The 17,300-nt window shown below is 51.0% G+C and overlaps 1 protein-coding gene across 25 annotated transcripts in view; it reads left to right on the top strand.

Annotated features, from left to right (window-relative positions):
- Pitpnm2 (phosphatidylinositol transfer protein membrane associated 2) overlaps positions 1 to 17,300 on the top strand; it is a 133,570-nt gene that overhangs the window by 77,575 nt on the left and 38,695 nt on the right. For 23 of the 25 annotated variants that reach the window (XM_076560466.1, XM_076560462.1, XM_076560469.1 and 20 more), the window contains one exon: positions 16,513 to 16,689. In XM_076560466.1, coding sequence (XP_076416581.1) covers positions 16,612 to 16,689 — 78 coding nt within the window. In that variant the 5' untranslated portion in view covers positions 16,513 to 16,611. Of the gene's footprint in view, positions 1 to 7,436; positions 7,567 to 16,512; positions 16,690 to 17,300 lie in introns of those variants that run through there. The other 2 variants (XM_076560476.1, XM_076560465.1) reach the window with 2 other exon arrangements.

The following is a 17,300-nucleotide window of genomic DNA, read 5'->3' as shown; positions in this document are numbered from 1 at the left end:
ACTGGTGACTTCTTTGAAGTGGTTCCAGGTCCTAGAGCAATTCCCTAGATTTGTAGAAAGTGACCACGTTTCACAGATGGTGGCATGTGTCCAGCACATGGTACATCAGGTTGCCCTGCACGTGCACTCTACCCACAGACAGATGTGGTGTCTTTTCCAGAACCAGATTCACCAGATCTTTTAGGAGGGCAGGGTAGAGGATTTCAGATTGACACAGGGGAAAGGCACGTGACTAATTGTGAAATTTGTAAGCAGTTTTTTTTTTTGGCCTTGGGGTAGAATGAGTTGTGTCTTTCTGTCCATTAAGAGGAACAGGTTTGCTTAGCAATCAGATAACGTGAAGAGGCTCCAAAGATGTGTCATCCTAGATTAGCCAGGCATTGTCATTGTGAGTAACAGAGATCCCATCTGAGCGGGCTCAGGTGAAAGGGAACTGATCAGAACGCTCTCGTGGCCACAGGAGAGCATCCAGTTCCCACCATGGCAGGAGTCCAGGGGCCTCCCGGACTGCAGGGTATGTGGCTGCCTACAGCTTCATGACTTGGGCTGCCATCGAGGGACTGGCTCATGTTCTCTTTGACCCCCACTTTAAAAACAAAAATGTCCCTGAGAAGTTCAGAGTGGGCTGAGATGGTGGCTGTGTGGAGGCCAGGCCTCTGCCTTTGCTCTTCACTCAGATCCAGTCCCTTTCTCTGACAGAGAGTGTGCTGCCATACCCCATGTCCACCCAGAACAGAAACCAGGAGAGACAATGAAGGATGGAGTGAAGCCCTCAGCTGGCGTGTTGAGAGGGGATGGCAGCAGGTCAGGGGTCAGCAGTCTGACCCCAAAGCCATTTATCCAGAGACAAGTAAGACTAAGAACTCAGCTTTCAATGCAGGAAACCCAAAAAACAATCCATCCAAAGAATCATTAAAAATAAGGTCACATAACTGAGTTATACTCATCAGTAGTTCAAAAACCAGTCTTCAATAAGACTGATAAAAATTCAAGACTTTGAAAGTTTGATTTAAAACAAAACCACCACCACCAGACACAAGGCAGAAAGACTGATGAGAAAAAAGGATATAACGAAAGAGGAAAGAATATTCATGTGACTTTTGCCAAAACATCAGGAGAACCTAAGTGAAGTGCATGATTGGACTTGATTTGACTCTTTTAGAGAGCCTCACTACACAGTCCAGACTGTCTGCAAAATCACAGGCATTTGCAGCCATACCCAGCCATGAAATGTATGACTTTCTAAGTAAATTTAAATGACCCAAGTTGGCTCATTAGAAAGAAAAATATGCTTCAAGAAAGAGTAAATTTTTCTAACTTTCAAGAAGTAGTGAATTCATGAGATTAATTATTTTTAAGCCTGCAAAAAGATGTTATAGCTTTTCTTATAGGAACCATGGAACCAAAAGTCAGAGAAGAATAACTCAGTAACTCAACAAAAATAAAACAAAAAAGTAAGATGGTAGCAAGTTTAATTCAGCTAAATATTACAAGAGTAATAGACACAAATAATATTATCCCAAGAATGGAAGGAAGATTCAGTGTTAGAAAATATTTTCAGGGGCAGAAGAGATGGTTCAGCAGTTAAGAGCACTTATTCTTGCAGAAGACCCAGGTTCAGTTCCCAGCACCCACATGGTGGCTCATAACCATCCGTAACTCCTGGTCCAGGGTAGCCAACACCTTCTTCTTACCCCTGTGGGCACCAGGCACACAGCTGATGCACAGTCATACATGCAGACAAAACATTCAAGCACATAAAATAAAATTTTTTGAAGATCTAAAACAATTTTTTTTTAAAGAAAGTATTATCATCTGTGGCTGGGGAGATGGTTCAGTGGGTAAACCACACACATGTAAACAATAAAGTAAAAAAAAAAATTAAGAAACTTGTCTTAAAGAAGGCCATGTAAAGACATGGGCACAGATACAGAGACCATGCCCTGTGACAGGAGAGGCAGAGTCAGATTCCTGTGGCTGCACAACCACCATGAGTTCGGAGAGAGGTGCAAACAGATTCTCTCTCGGAGCTCCCAAAAGGCACTGGCCTTGCTGACATTTTGGTTTTGTTCTGGCCTCCCAAACTATGAGAGGAGGTGCTGACAGTACTTTGAAGCCACGCAGATTATAATGGGTCCCAGGAAACAAACCTACCCAGTGTCGATTCGGGAGGAAGAACAGAGTGGAAGAGTGAGACTTAGTGATCTCATGGCAGGTGACAGACGACAGGCAGAGACAAGTGCTCTCTAGAGAAACAGACTCTTGTGCCTGGTGTCAAGTCCTCCAGCAACTTCTATAGAAAACAAGTGGTTCTGTGCGGGGAGCATGACTCAGTGGGATTGTGCTTGGCTGGCACGCACAAGACCCTAGGATGGATTCTGACACCACAATGACGCAGGAAACAAGACAAATAAAAAGGCCACAGGAGATGAGTGCCACGAGCCAGGACCAGCATGACTGACTTTTGGCAGAGACAGGCCCTGGGCATCCTCCGATCTGCAGCTGAAGCATACGCATTCTGTAAAGCAGCTGCGCTCCACACATCTCAGCGAGCGGGAGGCAAAGTTGAAGACCAGTGTGGGGATAAGAGGCTCTGAGGATGGTGAAGCCATCTGAGACGGAACCAGACAGAAGTCCGTAACCGCAGCCCTTGCTGGAGAAAGAGAGGGCTGATGTGTGGAAGCAGACTGACTGGGAAGGCAGCCTGCGGGGTGCCACACAGCATAAGGATGGTGTGTGTGTGTGGGGGGGGTGCATTGAAGAAGAGTCCAGGGAGAGAAGTGGGAGCCAGCTCTGTAAAGAGGGCTGATACTCAGCCTGACCCCTTGAAATGACAACAACAACAAAGAGGATGATAAGGGCTTTGCTATGACTCCCCCCACTTACTCATCTCTTCCTGCCTGGGTCCCTAAAACTCAAGCAACCGTCAAACCAGGACAGGGTATTGGGCTGGGAGACCGGGGTTGGGGGGAGCTTTGACCACACCACCCTGCATCTGGCGGGGCCCTTTCCCTGCACAGCCTGACTCCAAGCACTCGAGTCTGCACTCACGGGGGTTTCCAGATTGACCCGTGGTTTTGTTTTTCCTTAGTGTTTGCTTTCCTCTCTGGATAGGGAAGGGCATCCATCATCAACTAGAGGCTTTTATGGGGGCTAGGAAAGGAAGCTAATAGCTCTGTAAGGAAGAGCCAGTTACCTGGGAAACTTTCCAAGCCTGTTGTGTTCCTGGCAGCCCTGGGAGGCCTCGGGGAAAGGCCACAGCACTCACAGTAAGATGGAGCACGACCTAGGTACAAGTGTTCAGATTCGGGAATGCGCCTGTTCTGCCCTCCCCTAGGGACCAAGAGACAGTCCTCAGAGATGGGCATTTGGGCACCATTGTTGATGACCTGTGACACCCTGGACTCTTGCTGAACTCAAGAATATAATTGGTTAGGCCTGGATCGCTGGCCAGGAACCAAATATTGTACCGTTCTGTTCTGGGATGCTGTGTGGCTTCATCAAATGTCGGCTCACCCACCTGGGCTACCCTCTTCCTATCTTGTCCCGATTGGAGTGTCATGTGTACCTGTCATTACTGGGTTTCACTAGGTCCAAGCAGGCCTCTCCCAATCCAGCCCCCTGGAAGGGAGCCGAGAAGCCGGCTGTCCCCTCACCACCACCAAGGCCTCCAGCTGCTGTCTGTGCTGTTCGTGCCCCTGCATGCCCCCTGGAGAGGCAAGTCTGGCCCCACGAGACGTCTGAGTCACAGATGCTGTCACAAAACAGGGACATGGCAGGCAGGGAGGCTGCACTATTCTTAGAGACGCTTACAGTTGCTCTAAGAACCGCTAACAGAGCAGCTCAGATTAACACTCTGCCCGTTCAGGAGCACGGTCTGCCTGGAGGGGGAGCAGCGAGCGAGCGAGCGTTTGCCAGCCTGCCTCTCTGGGGTACCTACTACGCGCTGCCTGGAGCCTACTGCAGAGAGAACGAGTCCTGTGCACAGATAGGCGGCCGCCGCCGAGGAGCCTGGAGAGCTGTGAGGGGTAGAGAGGACCCAAGAGCAGACAAGTCATTTCAGAGCTGGTCAGGTTCAGAGGAGGCTCTGAGAGGGGTCAGGTGGCAGCCAGAGCCGCCCAGCAGAGGGGTAAGACGAGCGTGGCATTTGGACTGGGACCCGAGTGATGACAAGGAGCAGATGTGCCCAGGCTCTGGGGACAGCAGCAGTTCAGCAGCAGTGAGAGGGAGTTGTGTATCCAAGAAAGGCAGCAGCCGGGGGCGGCGGCAGGGCCGAGGTGGAGTTGTGGCGCGTAGGTGGGCAGGCAGGGCTGGGGCTGGAGGGACTCTCGGGGAGGTAAATCAGACACAGAGCTGCTGGAGCACTGACAAGATCCTGCCCACAGGACAGGAAGCAGGGGCGGGGCTTGCAAGGCCTGGGGAGGGTGGAAGAATTAGGGTCTGGGCACCCTCTTGTTAGGGGACCTGTCACAGCTCTCTCTAGTGTGGCCTTCAACAGAGCTTTGGATTGTCGGTGTAACAAAATATGCAAGTTCAAAGTGCTTCCTGGTCTAGTTCTGTGTAGTTCTGCCCAGTTCTGCAGCTTTAAGAACAACCCTACACATAGCCGGGCAGTGGTGGCGCACGCCTTTAATCCCAGCACTGGGGAGACAGAGGCAGGCGGATCTCTGTGAGTTCGAGGCCAGCCTGGTCTACAGAGCGAGATCCAAGACAGCCAGGGCTACACGGAGAACCCTGTCTGGGGTGGGGAACATAGCCATACAGTGTGAACCATCATCACCAGCTCCCTCCAGAGCATCCCACCTCAAAGCTGTAGCAAGGTCCATTAGCCAGCTCTACTGCCATCTGACTTCCCTCTCTAGATGGAACTGCTCTAGCCAGCACGTAGAAATGGAATAACCCATCTTTAGGGGCGTGGTCTTTTCATTTCGTCCAGGTCAACAGCTTTAGTACTTCCATTTTAGGGCTGTATAATATTCTCCCCCAGCTTTTGATGACATATGGGCTACTTGTCTTCCAGGGGCTGGAGGCTCCCTGAGTACTCTTGTGTTGGTCCCCAGGACCTCAGTGCCCATCACAGAACCTGGCTCCTGGTGGCTGCCTGGGTTTGCTAGGAGTGTGAAGTTGAGACTGGCCGGGCTTGAGTTTTCCTAGATGAGTTTGGGGAGTGGTGTTGAGGCTAGAGGGAAGAGACCGTGTTTGCTAGACAGTGGAGCTTTGGCCTCTAGACTGACCTGGGGAATACATGAGACATTCCCAGGCCTCTGTCTGGGGGACAGAGCTGAATAGAGGGGCCTGTGTTTAGAAAGGGACACCACCTCTTTCCTCCTTCTTGGCTCACTCTTTCAATTAACTTTAAAGTTAGCATACACATGATGGGTTTTGTTATGGTATTCAGTATAGGCATGTCATTATACTTTATTGCCCAGCCCTCTCCCTCAACTCTCCCTGCCCCTCCCGCCCTGCCACCCCCCCAGTTGGTCCCCTTCCTCTCCCTGCCAGCCTTGGTTTCTAACATAATTAATGTTATTCAATACCTAACAAAACCCCCAAGTAGCCCCTCTCTGACGGAATTTAATTAACTCTGCCTCAGCCGGGAGGTGTGCACCCCCTACAGAGTCAACCGAAAGAAAATGAGGCCAATAATCTAAGTGACACATCACTGGGGAAGCCTTCACGCCGCAGCTCTGTTCCCTCCTGCATATGCAGATCAGAGCCACCCCCATTCAGCCTCCAGTAAACATCACCAGCCCTCAGCATACACTGTTCAGTTCTGGTGGCCTTGATTCCTTCCTGCCATGGAGACACCCTTGCCTTTTACGTCTGGAAAAGCAAGGGTATAAAAGCTGAGAGCATTTATGAATCATGTAGTGTTATCAGTACTTGAGGTATAGGTTTATACAAATGGAGGCCCATTAAGAAGGTGATGGTTCAATTCTCAAGCTGCTCTCGTGGCTGGGAAGTAAGATGCACCTGACTTTACACTTACTGAGAGACTGTGAGTGAGGTGCCTCAGAGACACAAAGCGGCGGTCTCCTCCATTATAAACCAGGGCCATTGCCACCAAGTGCAGCATTGTTCAGCCATAAAAAGGAATGGGGCCCTGATAGGATCCAGCATGAGCCTTGGACACAAGACCAAGAGCAAGAAGCCAGACTCAGCAGGCCATGTCCTGTATGATTCCAGGTATGGAATGGGTCCTGGTCCACAGATCCGTGCAGACAGGAAGCAGATTAGTGGAGGCCGTGGAGGGGGTGGGGTGGGCTATGTCAGCGAGGCGGGACTGCTGAGGACTACGGGGTTTCTTTGTGAGCAGAGAAAATGTTTTGGGATTAAATAGTGATGGTTAGTGTGATGGTCGCACAGCCCTGAATACATTAACAACCACTTCAGAGGCTAAACTGCAGGGTGCGTGAGTCCTGTGCCCACAATGGAAGTAAATCCATGGGGTGACACTTGTGACTCAGGGTAGTGGGGAGGAGGAGTTGATAGAGCCTGAGCATGGGAAATGGTCTGTAAATCAAGAGCTAAGGTTTTCACGATGTGCAGCTTCAGGATGGGACGGTGGTGTGGGGTTCAGTGGGGCCGCAGTGCCTGCTTGAGGGTCCCAGGCGGTGCCCAGGAGAGCGGTGTCAGCCACACTGCGCTTTCTCTTCCATTCCCTTCGCAGAACTGTGAAGGACTGAGGGCAGGTGGGGCTGAAGACTGGTGCTCTAACCCTTGGTCATGCTGACTACTCGAGACTCCAACCTCTAGAGTCTGTCTTGGAGGAACATTCCGTTGATGGCAATCGGGGAGCACTGAGCAGCTTCTCAGAATCAGCGGGTTGTAGTGCTCCTCCGTGATGCCCGGGGCAGCTGGGCCTGCACCTGCTGGCCCTGGGAACCGGAGCCGCGGGGTTGTGAGCCTTTGGGGTCCATAAGCAGGGAAGGTTTAAGGACGGGGATTGGAACCTGTGTTCCCGGCCTCTCTAGACTGAGATGAGCCCCACAGAGCTGCTTGCAGACCTCACACACTTGCTGGTTTGGGAACAGAAAGAAAATTAGAACTTGCAGCTGGCAGGCCCCCGAATGAGTCAGAGAACTTGGTGCGGAATCTTACACCCAGAGGACTCCAGCGAAGGTTCATTGGTGGGTGTGTTGGCCAAGGGAGTGGGAAAACATTGTTCAGACAGAAATATAGTCATGGGTTGAAACCATCTGACTGCAAGCTCCAGGGGCTTAAATATCGCAGTTAACGGAAGGTGGGTTCTACTAAAGATCCCCCCCCATAGACACAGGGAGGGGTATGCCAGGGTGAGTTGGAAGAGACAGTGGGGTAGCGAGTGTTACTGATCTTCAGCGGGACCTGTTAACTCAGATATCAGAGGAACGGGACGGGACCAGGGAGGTCATAGTTAGAGGGACAGGGGCCATGGCTTTATTTTTACACTTACAGTAGTTGTTCACGTTTGACTGCGGATAGAGGTCAGGGCATCTCCAGCAGATGCCAGGGCTTGGGAGTGCTGCAGAGAAGGCTCCTGAATGACAAGAGGACATGGGACCTGTTGCCCAGGTCAGCCTTGAGGTAGGAACAGAGGTATCTTACCCTCCTGTTTTCATGATGGTGGGTTTGGAGCGGTGGGGTTGCGCCAGTTTGATGGAGGGGCTTGGAGGATATAAAGAAGACGTAGAGAATCAGAAGTGGGAAGCGGGGAAACTTGCTCAGTGTGGTGGGACCCCAGGAGCTGGCCCCGAGGAGTGGGGGCCTACAGTGGTGAGTGGCTGCCGGTCCACTCTAGCTGGCAGCATCACAGCAGGTCACAGGTCCTGCTGCCAGTCAGCTGGCTGGGGTCACTGTAGAGTTTCCCCCAAGGCACCCTGGACTGTTCAGCATGCTTGGTCTTTTGGCATAAACGTAGCCCAACTGTAATCTGTCAGTCCTTTGGCTCAAGGCCGCCGGGGCAGCAAAGGAACATCCAACAGCTGCCAGCTAAGGGGTCATGCCCCCCCCCCCCCCCCCCCCCCGTGTCTGTGCTGATCTGTGGTGGAGTGAGTGTTTATATTACAGACTTAAAGAATCTAGCAGTAAGAGTGTTTTTGTTTTGGGGGTTTTTTAAAAATTGTTTTATTTTTGTTGGTTTTGGTTTTTTGGAGACATTATGTCTCTGTGTAGCCTCAACTGTTCTGGATCTCACTCTGTAGCCCAGGCTGGCCTGGAACTCACAGAGATGCACATGTCTCTGCCTACCAAGTACTGGGATTACAGGCGTGCGCCACCACTGCCCGGCTCAGTAAGAGTATTTTAAATAGATTTTAACAGTGCCGAGTCCTCTCATCATGTCACCATCACAGGGTTCATGCCTGTTTGGGAGTAGAAGATCCCTAGAATCCCACCTGTGCCTCTTAGAAACACCGGCATTTGGGGACTTCTCAAAAGCTTGAGTTTTGCCAGGCAGTGGTGGCGCAAGCCTTTCATCCCAGCACTCGAGAGGCAGAAGCAGGTTGATCTCTGTGAGTTCGAGGCTATCCTGGTCTCCAAAGTGAGTTCCAGTACAGCCAGGACTGTTACACAGAGAAACCCTGTCTTGTGAAGAAAAAGAAAAAGCTTGCGTTTCTCTCAAGTGTTGACAGAACTGAGGGAGGCTCTGAGGATAGGGCCTGCAGCCCAATAAACTTCCTGCAAATGCTCCCCACTCCTCCTCACCCTGGAGGTGCTCCTGTCTCAGGGATTCTCCCTCCTGAAAGCTCAGGAGCTAGGGACTCCTGACCCTTAAAGGTAGGCCCATTTCTGAGGCAAGCAGGCTCCCTGGAGCTGGAGGGTGCCAGCCTGCTGCTGCTCAAGCAGTGGTGCCTCAGGGAAGAGACCGCGCCAAGAGAGAAGGACTCTCAAGCAAGCCCCAGGTCCCCTCTGGTCGCAGCCCAGCCTGTGAGGTGTTTTGGCCATGCTCACTGTTCAGTCGCAGCACCAACCCCAGAGGCCCAGTGGCAGTGGTTGCTATGAGCAGCAGAGTCTCCAGCAGCCTGGCTGGAGATAGCTTCAGCTAGTGCCAGGCCCTGGAGTCTGGGATTTAGTGTCATATTCTCACACACAGGCCTCCTCTGCCCTGGTCATCCTAGCTGGGGCCGCAGCACTGGCAGCCGCTCCAGGAACTGGGAGTAATGAGGACGGGACTTCCCTGGCCCACCCGCTGCTGGCCTTAAGTCAAGGTGTTCGGTTCCCAGTACCTGCTGCTGTCCTGGGAGTGAGCTGTCAGAGCTGAAATCCCCTGCAGAGCTCCACACCACTGTGGGGCCCCCAGAGTGCCTGCTGGGCCGTGGGGTCTGGTGACGAGTCCTGCAGTGGCTTGGCAGTGCCCCCGGTGTGGCACCCCGGGTGCATGGCGGTGAGATTTAGGCCCTCTGCGGCACTTTGGGTAAGTGCACAGTACGCAGAGCTTTGGGGCTGAGCCCCTCCCTTCGTTATCCATAGTAACGGGGCGGGGGGGGGGGGGGGGTGTGCTGCTCGGAGGGCTGGAGGACCCTGGGGCAGGGAGGGCTAGTGGCTACATACTCTAGCTCAGTCTTCCTGACCCTGGCTCCTGCCCAGGATGGCTGAACAGCTAGAGGAGGAGGGGCCCGAAGCCAGGATCAGCCTCTGAAATCCATGGTGACCCAGCAACCTCAGTCTTTCCATCACAGACCAGGGCCCGACTTCTTCTTAGCTCAGGCACACTTTGCTCAGGAGGAGCCTCAGGGCTGGAGTGTGGCTCAGGCTCAGTGGATGCCTGCCTGGTGTGGATGGGACTCTGGGTACAGTCTTGGGTATCGAGAGGGTGAAGGGCAGGACTTAGGGGCTCCGGAGTGATGTGCCCTCTCCTCCTAAGGCTGATCACATACACCCAGAGAAGCTGTACCCAAGGCATTCCATACCTAGGGGCTGGCTTTCACTTCTGCCCCACGGTGGCCCTTTAGTCACCCTTTCGTCACTAGACACAGATGGACAAAGTCAGCAAGTTGCTGTTATGTTCTTTGGCTCCTGCCTGGGGACCAGGGGGTTGGGAAACAGAGAAATAGTAGGATTCTCTAGAACAGGAGGCCATGGGACTAGCAGGTTCCTACACACACACACACACACACACACACACACACACACACACACACACACACACGAGTCTCAGGCCCCCCATGCGGTTCCCTGTCTCCCTCTAAGCTGCCAAAGTCAAGGCTCCTGCTGACCCTTCTTCGAGCAGCTTCCAGACTTAATAACCAGAACGCAGCTGAATTGCGTTTGGATGGGTTCCATCGTCTGGGTCTGCTCAGCCTCACTCCTGACTCCCATTTGTGACGTCAATCCCCAGCTAATCCCGGAAAAACAGATTAAGTTCTGTAAACTTGATTCTCCCGCCTTCCCTCTTGCTCAGGGTGTCTTGAGGACCTGTGTCTCCCTTCCCTTGGAGCCAAACCCTAGTAATCCTCCATAAGCTACCACGTATGCCTTCGGCTGGCAGGCTCTACCTACGGAGCTTGGCTCTGCCCTTCTCCTGCAAAGGCTCATTCATCGGGGAAGATCTTTGGGCTACCAGCCTATAAGCCCAGCCAGGTTTTCTGCATTATCGTGAGAGGCTGGGACCTTGATTTCTAGGGTGACATCCAGCACACCTCCCCTCTACCTGGTCCCTGACCTGGAAGCAGCTCATACACTGCACTCTGTCTAGGGCTCCACACTACTGCATCCATGGCCTCCCGGGATACCACACCAAGTGGTCCCACTCTGAAATGCTTTGACCCTGTCGGACCATCAAGGACCCTGAAGTATTTGGGGATGGTCTCCTTTCTAGAGTCCTGAAAGCAAAGTCTGGAACCCGAAGGTGTCTTGCCTGAACGGTTCTGTGAGGTCTGTGCATGTGGAGGCATGCAGAGGCTGGTCTGGTTCCCCCTAAGAGGCCGCTGGAAACCCCCTTTTTCATCTTGCCTCTTGCTGTCCCAGACCCCAAAAGCCACCCCATGGCCAGCGGGAACTATCATTCTGTCTGTGCTGTCACAGCTCCAGCAGGGATGAGACAAAGGGAGTCTGTCTCATGCCCAGGCGGCTGGACTGGGTGTCATGAGGTTGCCTGAGTTAGGGTTTGACTGAGGTGAGGGCAGAGAGAGCAGACACAAGTCCTGTTCCTTCTGCACATGGGGTGCTCTCTGGCCTCAGGCTCAGCAGGAACAAAACCAGAGGGGCTGCCTGGCCAGATAAGGGCAATAATATTCATCAGCCAGACCAAGAGAGCCATGAGTGTCTGTCAGGCCCGCCAGCAAAGCACCTGTGGCCGGGCACTCCTCCTTCAGGTCTCAGCCTCAGGGTCCAAGGTAGTAGTTTAGTGTCTGCTACTGGGAGGGACATCCCAGCCAAGGATGCCATCAGCCTGCGACATGCCGTCTGGACCCTGATAGGCCGTTACCAGCGGGTTGAGTCGTTGTGACAGCAGGTTGAGACTTGCTGTGCTATGTCACACTTCATCCACAGGACCCCCCCCCCAAAGCTGTTCTCACCCCTGTTTGTGGAAGATAAAACAAAAGGTCAAAGCAGTAGGTAATTGGCCCAGAGTGAGTCACAGCCAAGAAGGGCAGGTGTGGCCAGTGACCTTCATCTCTATCCATTTGCACACACACAGCTCCAATTCTGCTGTCCAACACCAAGTCATGTAGAAAAGTGCAAGCACAAGGTACCCCAAAGGGAGTAGTTCCCTCACCAGCACCCCGCAATCGTGCTTAGAGACAGATCTGTGCTAACGTAAGAATGATGGGTTGTTGTTGTTGTTTCAAGTTTTTAAATGCTTTTTGAACTGAAAATCAGGGCTGGCGTATGACTCAGTAACCTGAGCACCTGCCTGGCATGTGCAAACACATAAAAAAAATCAAATTTATGTTATCAGTTTTATTTTAGTATACATATAACCTCACATATCTAAGATATACTCGAATTTAACCCAAGACACATCTGTATTAGTCAGGGTTCTCTAGAGGAACAGAACTGATAGAATAAATCTATCTATATTAAAAAGGGATTCTTTACTGGAGTGGCTTACAGGCTGTGGTCCAGCTATTCCAATAATGCCTGTCTCCCAAGGGAAAAGCCAAGAATCCTATAGTTGTTCAGTCCTTGAGGCTGGGTGTCTCAGCTGGTCTTCAGTAGACTCCAGAATTCCAAAGAAGTAGACTCTAACGCCAGTGAAGGGATGCCTTAGCAGCAGGATGGATGAACGTGCCAGCCAGAGTGAGAGCAAGCAGGCAAAAAAAAAAAACCCAAAAGCTTCCTTCCTCCATGTCCTTTTACATGGGCTGCCCCCAGAAGATGTGGTAGCTATTTAGGGTGTATTTTCTGACCTCAAATGACCCAGATTTAGGGTGAGTCTTCCCACCTCAGATGATCCAATCAAGAAAACCCTTCAGGGGTATGCCCCGCTGCTTGGGCTTAGTTGATTCAGGTTGACAACCACGATTAGCCATCACATTATTTGCATATATCTAAAATAAAGTGGAAAAGAATTGCTAAACTTGAGAAAAACATTTTCTCCATTGTACAAACAGTCCCCAAAAGGCGAAAGGAAAAGGGCTGTTTAAAAAATAGCTTTATTGAAATGCAGTTCCAACACCCATTTCATTAATGCATTTAAAATGTGCAACTCGGTGTTCTTTGTATATTATATTTTTTAACTTATAGATTATGATAGAGGATATGTAACATAAAAGTTTCCATTTTAAAGGGCTGGGCTATAACTCTGTGGTAGAATGCTTGCTTAGCAGGCACAGGCCCTAGGTTCCCGTCTGCAGCCTTGAGGAGAAAGAAAAATTTGCTGTTTTAACTGCCCTTCAGCATTCCACTCCGAGGTATTAAGCGCATCCCCCGTGTCCTGCAGCATCGCCGCTGCCTCTTTCAAAGGGTATTCTTTACCTAGATGAAAACTCTGACCCTTAAGCAGTGGCTCCCAGTACCTCTGTCCCTCAGTGCTCAGTGGTCTCTAATTCTATTTTTAAAACAGTTTTACTTCCACATTAAAATTAAGTGGAAAATACAGAGTCTGATAAGATCCTTGTCCCCCCCCCCCATCATCATCCCCCGCTTCTGCCTTTCTACACCCAAGTGGTCCTTGCAAATATCTATTATTGTGCATGACGTGTGTATGGTGTGGGGGTGGGCATGTGTGCCTCAGCGCATGTGTGAAGACCAGAGGACAGGTTGGTAGAGTCAGTTATCTCCTGCTTTTACTGGTCACCAGGCTTGCGTCATTGTACAGCACATGCATAACCCACTGAACAATCTTGCCCACCCAAAGCAGTCCTTTTGTTAGAGCTGATGAGCGGACGTGTGTTCAGAGTCCACAGCCTGTGATCTTTTTGAAGGTTTATTTTCATTAGTGTGTGTGTGTGTGTGTGTACATACATGTACTTGTGCACACGTGCACATGAGTACAGCCGCTCACAGAGGCCAGAACACCCCCTGAAGCTGGAGTTACAGGCTGTTGTAAGCTGTCTGACATAGGAACCAACCTCAGGTCCTCTGTAGAGAGTCAAGTGTTCTTAACCACTGAGCCCTTGGTTGTATCTTCTGTGGCTTTAGGTAAGTATCTAATGGCACATTCACCACATCATATGAAGCAGTTTAACTGTCCTAAAACCCCTCTGTGTTTGACTATCCATCCCGCATTAATTTCTTTGTGTAATGAACCCACTTCTGTGCTGTGAAAGTTGAGGCACTTACATTTCTACCTTCATTCTTCCACGCCCAGTTTTTGTTAATTGTATTATTATTGCATTGTTGATGTTTTCATATACTTCAGGAACCATAATCGCCAAAGTTGCAAAACTAGTTTGTTTACATCTTGATTTTGCATGGATGCATTTACCATGATTTATCTTTTGGCTTGTTGGGTTTTAATACCAGATAATATTTTTAAAGACGGTGTTATCCATGTCTAAGCCTCTAAATTCATGTTTCAGAGTATTTGCTGATCACACCTAAGTGGCTGTTTAGCTGGGTGTAACATTCTGGTTCCTAAGTCCTGCCTCTTAGCGCTCTGCGGATATTCCTGCAGAGGCTTCTAAAATTGTCTCGTTGTGAGGTCTGGTTCTCCCCAGCCCGTCTCCCCCTACCGTCTGCTTACACTTCTTTTTCTCTAGTCCTTAAGGTCACTGAGTTCTTCAGAATGTATCTTGCTATTATTTTTTTTCCTAGAACATAGAATATGATCTAATCTGTAGGGTTAGGCCTTAATTTAATTTATTTATTATCTTGTTACATTAAAGAAATTTCAGAGAGCTACAGAGGAGACTCAGTGGGTAAAGTGCTGTGCAGACATGAGGACCCGAGTTCAGATTCTCCAGTCCCGGCCCAAAAGCCAGATGTAACTGCACACAACTGTATTTTAGTGCTGGGAAAGGGGATGGAGACAAGACTCTGAGGGCCCACTGTTCAGATACTATAACCAAAATAGTGAGCTCCAGGTTCCATGAGACCCACTGTCTCAAAATATAAGATGGAAGGTAATAGAGGAAGACCTCGGGCTCCGCGTGTGCGCACCACAATACACACGAAACTGGAATTGTTTAGGAAGAAAGGTTTCTGTGACCTGTCTCAGTCCTTAGGTCCTGTTCTGCTCAGGGGCACTCACTCCAGTGAGTGTGGGTTAGCGCCTCTGCTGCTCACAGCTGCCTTTTTGTCTCCCTGGTCTCCGGTTTACTTGTGTGAGTTCCTCAAATCCACTGGCCACATCTCTAGTCGCTGGTGTTGTGTTTTGCCCGCTTAGCCATGAATTCATGTGCCTGTTTAAAACCGTGAGCCATGTCTTTTCTTTCCCGTTCCCCTGAGCTCAGCGAGCTTACTTTCTGTCTCATTATTGTTGAAGAATGTCTCGCCATGTCTCATGTGCTCACTTAAGCAGCACATACACTAAGTTTCTGAGCTTCTTCCCTCCCTCCCTCCCTCCCTCCCTCCCTCCCTCCCTCCCTCCCTCCCTCCCTCCCTCCCTCCCTCCCAGCGGCTTGTCCTAGGGGCCCCCCATCTCGGCAAACAATGTGAAGGTCTTCGGTTAGATTCCACAGGGAATGACAGACTGGTCTCCGGTCACATTGTCACTCGGGACTGAGTCCTCTCTCTCGCTGTCGGTCACTGTGCACTTGGTGGTGACAGTACTGGGCTGTTTGTCCCTTCCTGCTGTCTGAGTCTCTGCCTGCCTACCTGCTTGCCTCCGTAGTTCCTGGCAAGCAGAGTACAGTCCCTGTACTGCACACAGCCTGAGTGGAGGTGCAGTCTTGGCCTTCATGGTCTGACAGTCCTCAGAATGCTCTTACGACTAAGTTTCACTCACAACCCAGCTCCGCCTGCCTCAGTGTCTGTACTGTGTCTCTGTCCCGGGGTGCACATGTGGAAGGGTGGACATTGTCTGTGTGGTTACAGCTCACCTGGTGGCTTGTCTTTGGAGTGTCATTATGTACTTGTTCTAGATGTGTCCTCCCAGAGGCTCTGAAAGCCCAGCGACTAGTGGTGTCTGCACGCTGGCCAGGCTCTAAGATTTCATCCCAGGACATCTTTGAGGGGCTGAGACCTTGAAGGAATGTGCTTTCTCCAGCCTGCAAATCCTGCTTTGACACTAGACTGGACACCAGTGGTCTGCTGTGCAAGTGACTAGTTAAGAGCCGGAAAGGGTAGTCAGCTTCCACTGCCTGCTGTCTCGAGAGTGTGTCTGATTCTGTGATTGAAATGACAAAACAAGACTTACTCAGGGTCACTGTATAACCCTAGTGCCATGAGGGAACACACTGGTTCTGAGAACCCCACAGGCCTGAGACCACCTGTGTCCCCAGGCCTTGTCTTCTCTCTGGCTAGCAGATGTGGGTTCAGCTTCATAGGTTATGTAGAGATGGACTCTGATTGGTTGGAAGGATCTTAATGAATGTGGGAACTTGAGTCGGTGGCCCCCATGAGCTTTGCATTACTGGTCCAGCTCTGGTCCATCTCCAGGGCTCTCCTCAGGGTTGTGAAAGGTTTCTTTCTAGCCTGTTGGCTTATCTGGAGGACTTCTCGGCCACTGGAGACCCACGTGTACTGTAGAGTCATGGCGATGGTTATGTCCAGATTGGTACCGAAGCTCCTCTCCCACTTAACCAGCCCTGGTCACCATGAAACCTGACTGCCATCCCTAGTGTGAGCCTGTCCCGCCCTCCTCACCTGTGAAACCTGTGCCCAGCCCGTTCCACAGTAGTGAACCTCAGGCAACCACCCATGCTTGTTCAGGGAACAGGCTGACCCTTTATTTCCTGGACACTGTTGATGGGAGAGTTCACGCAGCCTCTTACTTGGTCCTTCCAGTAGCTCTTGAGTATCGCTTAGCAAACAGGGAGAAGCAGGCCAGAGAGGCTAGGAATTCACTCCAGGTCACTGTTGCCTTGAGAAGGTCGAGAGGAGAATTCTAGCCTCAGGTCTGGACCTCGGCTTTTCTGTTAGCACATCCACCAGACTTTGCAGAAACTGACTCTCCCGCCCTCTGTGTCTCTCTTGTTTCTCAAGGGTCCTCAGTGAATTCTGTCATGGTTATTTAAGGAATCTTGCCTAGGAAGTCCCCACAAGCACGCAGTTCCCTGCCGCCGGGAAGGCGTGGACTCCAAGATGATCATAAAGGAATACCGGATTCCCCTGCCAATGACCGTGGAGGAATACCGCATCGCCCAGCTGTACATGATACAGGTGAGTCCAGGGAGACGGCTGGACCAGCTTAAGTCGGGTGGACTCCAGCCTGCACTACAGGGTACCGCCCAGGGACACGGACTGCTGCTAGTGTCTGTGAAGCACTGCACCTTGGCAGGCTGGGTTCTCGTGGGATCAGATTATCTTGCCACCACTGTACTCCCCGCCCCCATAGTATATTACATAGGATATTCCTCTTTGCATTTATCACCCATCACCCTGCACAGCTGTTATTTCAGCTCTCAGCCCAGGCTGCTGTCACAGCGTATCCTATCCTTTGGCTTAACCATCAGGGACTCTTCCTTGCTGCTTGGAGGCCGCTTCCCAGATCAAGGGTGGGCAGGGTGGGTTTCTGGTGAGGATCATCTTCCTGAGTTTCACGTGTCCTCACATGCAGTGGGCATGTGACAGTAGTCTTCTTCTACTGATAAGTATGTTAATCCCACTCTTGTGACCTCATATACATTAGTTCCCAGATGCACAGCCTCCATAGATTATCACACTGGGAGTTGGAGCTTCATTGTAGGAACCTGAGGAGACACGTGTGGTCCCAACCCCTCATTTAAGACAAGGTCGTGTGAGGCAGGCTAGGCTAATAAGCTGTGTAGGAG

Source organism: Peromyscus maniculatus, chromosome 23 (assembly GCF_049852395.1).
Source record: "Peromyscus maniculatus bairdii isolate BWxNUB_F1_BW_parent chromosome 23, HU_Pman_BW_mat_3.1, whole genome shotgun sequence".
Classification (NCBI taxonomy): domain Eukaryota; kingdom Metazoa; phylum Chordata; class Mammalia; order Rodentia; family Cricetidae; genus Peromyscus; species Peromyscus maniculatus.
This window is presented reverse-complemented; position numbering and strand designations above follow the sequence as displayed.